Source organism: Uloborus diversus, chromosome 2 (genome assembly GCF_026930045.1).
Source record: "Uloborus diversus isolate 005 chromosome 2, Udiv.v.3.1, whole genome shotgun sequence".
Lineage (NCBI taxonomy): Eukaryota > Metazoa > Arthropoda > Arachnida > Araneae > Uloboridae > Uloborus > Uloborus diversus.
In genome coordinates this window covers 79,602,528-79,608,527 of record NC_072732.1, presented here as the reverse complement: position 1 = coordinate 79,608,527, position 6,000 = coordinate 79,602,528, and the positions used below count along the sequence as shown (strand labels likewise).

The 6,000-nt window shown below is 38.0% G+C and overlaps 1 protein-coding gene across 1 annotated transcript in view; it reads left to right on the top strand.

Moving 5' to 3' along the window:
• Window positions 1–1,793: 1,793 nt before the first annotated feature.
• LOC129235248 (folliculin-interacting protein 2-like) overlaps window positions 1,794–6,000 on the top strand; it is a 56,569-nt gene continuing 52,362 nt past the window's right edge. Inside the window, exon 1 of the mRNA XM_054868957.1 lies at window positions 1,794–2,109. Within this exon, the coding sequence (XP_054724932.1) occupies window positions 2,003–2,109 (107 nt within the window). The 5' untranslated portion in view covers window positions 1,794–2,002. The remainder of the gene's footprint in view (window positions 2,110–6,000) is intronic.

Below are 6,000 nucleotides of genomic sequence, written 5' to 3'. Positions count from 1 at the left end.
AAAATTATATTCATCACGTCTGCAAATGGGTCAAGTCAAGTGTCCCTAGAGCTAGAGAGGCTTGACCCAACACCTAGGGAGACATGAGCCCCCTCATGAATTTAAGAAGACTCATAGATATTGAAATCAAAAACGCAGGTTTGATGGTGTTTTTTGCTTTAATAAGTGATACTTGAAGTGAATGAACAAATGTTCAATCTTTAGATTAAGTTTTACAGATTTTTTAAAAATTAATCTTATTGCACATCAGCAGAAAAGCAGAAGTCTAATTAAAAACTTTGTCAGCTAAGACCTAAACAATATGTTATTTTACTAAGAAACAAATCATTGGGCTTAAAAATCATTAGTATTTTAGTTATTTGACAAATAAAAACAATTTATTCGACCAAAATATTTTAGTTATTTTTTGAGTAAAAAAAAAAATTCCCTTCTTATTCACAATACGTAAGTTATTACCTAAACAAAAGCAAATCATTAAGGTCTAAATCACAATATTTTAGCTATTTATAAACGAAAATTCATTCAAAAAACATCAAATTATTCTTTGGGTCAAGTCTCCCTAAGTAGCTTTCTCTTATTTACCTTAAATTTTTAGCAACTTAGATCAATAAAATCAAATCATTAGGCCTAAATCACAATATGGTATCTATTCAAAACTAAAAATACTTTGAAGAAACATCAAATTAAAAAAAAAAAAACATCAAATGAGTCTTTGGGTCAAGTCTCTCTAGTTAGCTTGGGTTTTTTTTGTAAAGTTATTCTGAGTGATGTGATTTTGGTATAGGGATGCCCACACTTTTTAGTGTGTGGGGAGCATCATTGCTTTGGGATCTCTCTCTCTCTCTCGTCCTGTTTATATAGTCGCGCCCGCGTTTATAGCAAAACCCTATGTAGCAAATTTGTAGCAAAAACAGAGGTGCCCTCTTAGAGAAGAGGGGATCATGGCGCAGTCTGCGCCACTCAAATTTTTAGGGGTGTTGTTTTGAGGGGAGTTTGTCTTGTTTTTTGGAGGAGAGGGGGGGGGGAGTAGCTCGGGGTATTGGGGGAGGGATGCGCACTTGCTCTTCGGGTTGGGTACCCCTGGCTATAATTTCATAGCTTCGACTCGCCTTCAAATTTTGCTGTATATTATTTAATTTTTTATTTAGCTTTTTATAATAAACTTTTTATTTGGTCCCTTTGATTTCGCTGTAAATGTGCTTGACCTTGTGTACAGAAAGATCTGCAAAAAAAAAAAAAAAAAAAAAAAAATCGTCACCGCAAAATTAAGAAATTTGGCTTTGCTATGCTCCACAATTGAAAATTGGAATTTTGAGCATTTTTTTTCAACGTTTATCAATGAATTTCTGGCTAACTTCCCAACGTGGCTCACTAGCGACGCGCAGCATTGGATCCCTAAAACTCGGAAATCGATCATTTGCGGGCCGCCCAAAATCACGTTTTAAATGTCGGCTACCGACTGCTCACGTGTCGCCGGTCAATCCAGCGCAAGGTACTATTTTACTACATCTTTCCTTTTTACTACAGTTCCATATTTTGCTTTCCGTGCCGTGCTTCAGCTGGTGACTGTTATGCATGCAATTTGATCTCGCCCCGAATAATCCTGTCTCTCCTAAAAAAAATAAAAGAAAAATACCACGCCCAAAGACATAGTAGAACGTGGTTTACGGTACGATTAGCATCGGAATATCTTATGTTCGCCAAAGAGAGCAATGAGCAGACAGTCTTGGAAGCCGTATTGTTGGCACTATGCCAAAGAGTTTCCGTCTCGCTTTCCGCCGTCTTCCATCAACATTGTTATGATGCGCGTATGCGTAGTGAGGTAATGCCAAAAAGCGCGTGATTGCGAACAAACATTTACGTGACCGATTCTTTTATTTTTTCTTTTCTAGTTCTGCGATGTTCCGCGATGATTTTTGAGATACAGTGAACGGTTTGTGCTTTGATTGTTTATTTTTTGCAAATGTCAAACATTTGGGATTAATTTCTACCATTCTTTAAAATGTACATCGGTTTGTTTGACATTTGGAAACGGATTTTACAAAGTTTGGGATTTGTACCACCAGGTGAATCTAGGCATTTCTTGAAAGAGCGTCCGCAGGAAATAAGGTATATTTAAATCTTAAATTTTGTATTTTATTTGAATATTTATTTTCGTTCAAATGATTCTCGTTTGATTTTTCAAATGTGAAATTAGGTTTTTTGCTATTTTAATTAATTATATTTTTCAATGGCTTTCTTTAAAATACGATGTACTTTAATGATCGAAAATTAATTCTTACGAGAGAATACATGATAAGAAACGATGGTACCGTGCTTTTTACTACTTATATATGTATATATACTATACTTTTTTATATAGAGAGAGGAAGAAGGACAACTATGTTCAAGGCAGAAAAATTAAGTTCAAATAAATACTTAAGTGAAATGAAAATGGAAGATTATTAGTTTGGCAAAACTTATGGCAAAGAGGTGTCACTGTTTTTCAGTTGACCCCCCCCCCCCCGTTTATCACGATTTGTCACTGCAATATACTACCTCTCCTCCCCTCCCCCTGTCACAGCATATTTCGCTACCTTATACTTACAGTTCAGAAAAAAAGTGTCATTTATGAAGTTAAAAAAAAAAATACAGGGGTGTGCGCCTATGGGGGGGGGGGGTCATGGTGCAGACTGTGCCATTACAATTTTTAAAGAGGTGGGGGGGGGGGGGGTTCACTTCAATCTAAAGAAAAGGTGATTTGAAACAAATTTATATTACGTTTACATTATTTTTACATTGAAAAACCAAATATTTCATGGAATGGCTCCCCTCTTCCCCCTGACTACAGTACTGGTTCCGAACCCATTGCTTCACCGGACTTTAAAAAAGTGCTTATTATATGCTTCAACACCTTCGCAAAAACGGGTAGATTTTCCTGAGTTATTTGGCAAAATTCCTAAGTGGGCTCTGTGCCAAAAAAAAAAAAAAAAAAAAGCTTGAAGTGATTTCAAACTTTAACTTCATAACTCAGTGGTGCTCAAACTCTATTAGTACAGTAAAAATAAGGGTCGGACACAAACATCCAAAAAAAAAAAAAAAAAAAAAGCTAAACCTGATGCAAATTGTTTATTACCCTCCCAATAAGAACAGGTAAAAAGTCCTACCCCATTGTGCGTCGGGTTTTGGAATGGGGGGCATCTAAAAATTGCTGTTTCGGTATTTTTCCAGAATTTTTAGAGTAAATTTAAAGTGAGAATATTATGTTATACTAAATTTAAAAGCATGAAATTAAAGGTGTTTGAACCCCCTAGAGGAATGACATAACCCACCAATGCTACAGAGCCCCCCCCCCCCCCCTATCCCCGTAAAACGAAGCAGTACCCCGAACCCCCTCCATACATTTCATATGGAAACATTATTTTATGCTAAGTTAAAGTTGGAAATAAAGTGTGTCCATACTTCAAGAGCGATGGTGCACTTCCTCTCAAAGCTACAGCACCCCCCCCCCCCCCCCTCCGCCAAATAAAATAAATACTCAACCCCCTCCCCTTTTATTTCAAGTAGAAGTATTATTTCATGCAAATATAAAATGCATTAAATCAGAACTGTCCACCCCATAAGAGCAGTAGCTCACCTCCCAAAACGAAATTATATACTAAAATATTATCCTTCCCCCCCCACCCACCCCCTCTGATGGTGCACATTTGATTCAATGGCCAGAAAAATTACGCTGAACTGTTTTTTGCGTTCAAATGATTTCTCCTAAGCTTGTAACAAAAAGTCTTCGTTAACAAGATGTTTTTTTGGAATCTAGATTATGAGCAAAATCGTTATTGTTGCAGCTATGTCTAGCACAGTTTGTGCATATAGTTGCGCACTTCAGTCCACTTTCAGACTTTTCAAACACTCACTATATCCAATGAACCCCTCAAAGCAAGCACAAGATTTGAGGCGCAGAAAATCTTCTAGAGCTTGGCTGTTGTAATAAGACGCAGATTATATTTCTGTGGTGCTTTCTTTGCACCCATCAAAAATGACACTAGCTTTCCCATACTTACTAGTGACCTATATGTTTGCAAATGAGAACCCCCACCGACTTAGAGGGTGCAGAATTGCAGCATTGTCCGTCTCACTACTGGCAATTTCGTTTTGTCCCCCCTTACGGTGATGGCAAAAGATTGTAGAAAAGTTGAAGTAAGTTAAGAAGAAGTAGGGAAACTTTGGTCAATTTGGACCTTTTTTATACTGCACAGGAATTTTGTTTTCCAGCGCTCTAAACAGTTTAATAACTCCAGTCACAAATAATTTGGTTACTGAGCTCGCTTAGATCTTTTAGAATTATCATTCTGACATTACCATATCATTGTGTGGCATTTTGTACTTCGGAAAAGTTTAAATCAGGGAAATTTTTTCGTGAGCGTCACTGCAATAGTTGATTTTAGAATGTAAGTTCAGGGTCCCCCCCCCCCCAAAAAAAAAACGATGGCGGACCCCTTAAGTGTGACGGAATACCCATCCAGAATAAAAGCCCTCAAAAAAGAAAGGAATACCCCTTGAAAAAACTGCCTCGAAAATTCCAATGACGCAAAGCTGCTCCATGGACCCGTCCCCCCCCCATTCCCCCGTCCGCCTGTCCACCCCTGTTAGAGTTTATTATTTTACTATTACAGAGTGGTTTCTGCGAGGTTTGAGAATTTTTTTTAAGTAATAGAAATTATTTTTATTTAAATAGAGGATTATTTCGTCCCCCCTTCCCCCCAAAACTCGACGCGCAAAGTGCAGGGACTTTTTACCCCTTCTTTCTGAAAGGGTAAGAAGTAATTTGCAACAGGTTTCGCCATTTTTTTTGGATGTTTGGGTTTGGCCATTTTTTGGCCTAATTTTACTGTACTATATCTTTGAGTTCCGGAGTTCCGATCGTACCTACGATTGTGAAATACAGTAGCCCCCCCCCCCCCTTTTTAAACCTTTTAACGCGGGTTTATTTTATGCGGTTTAAGATTTGACATTTTTATTTTACGCGGATGAGTTTCGATTTTATGCGGATGCCGCATTGCCAACTGATAATTTCCCCTCTTTCAAGAACCAACTCCTGAGGTTGCAGATAACAAGTAATAAACTGCATTTTGAGGTGCTAACAAGCGAGCTTGGGCAACTCGAGATATTTTTTGCGGTTGGTTCCAGAACTCCTTCCAGAAGTAAAGATATTAAACTCACAATTCAGAACTAACCGGAAGAGCTAGGAGTGACAAAAGAGAACGAAACCAATGAGGATACCCTCGTCTTTGACACACAACCAAAAGCTTTCACACTGACAATTTTGAGCCATTCCTTGACAATGGCAAATGATCTTTCTGATGTATTAGTGAAGGAAGATCCCGTCATGGAAATTAAGCGAGTGAACATGGAAGCGTTTATGCCCCACAAAGAAAAGAAAAAATATTTTTTTTACTGTTAAGAATAACACAAACAGCTCTTTTTTATAAGCACTTTTCTTTATGCACATTGTATGTATATATACACATTATTCTGTACATTTATCTATCCCTAGAGTGGATTGTTGTTCTGCAGAACCTAACCCCTATATTAACACTATTATTTAGTCTCAATTTACGTGGTTCTGATTTACGCGGCATTTCCGTGAAACGTAACCCCCGCGTAAAACGAGAGTCTACTTTATTACTTTGGCACTGTACAGTAGATGAAAATATTACACATGAATTCAAACTGTTAATGTATCATTCAGAAACACGAAAAAAAAAAAAGGTATTATATGTATGTGAGAGTCCGCTGGTGGCGTGACGGTTAGGCGCAGGCCTTCTACGCATGTGGACCCAGGTTTTGACCTGGGGTGGCCAGTCGGTGGATTTTCGAGATGTAGAAGATCATCAGCGCCCATGTCGTATGATTGTGCGACATGTAAAAGATCTCTTGGGGCTTACGAATTCCCTCGGCAAAATTAAATTCCTAGTGCAATTTCGCATCAATAGAGAGCCCAGGTGCTTCCATCTGGTAGAA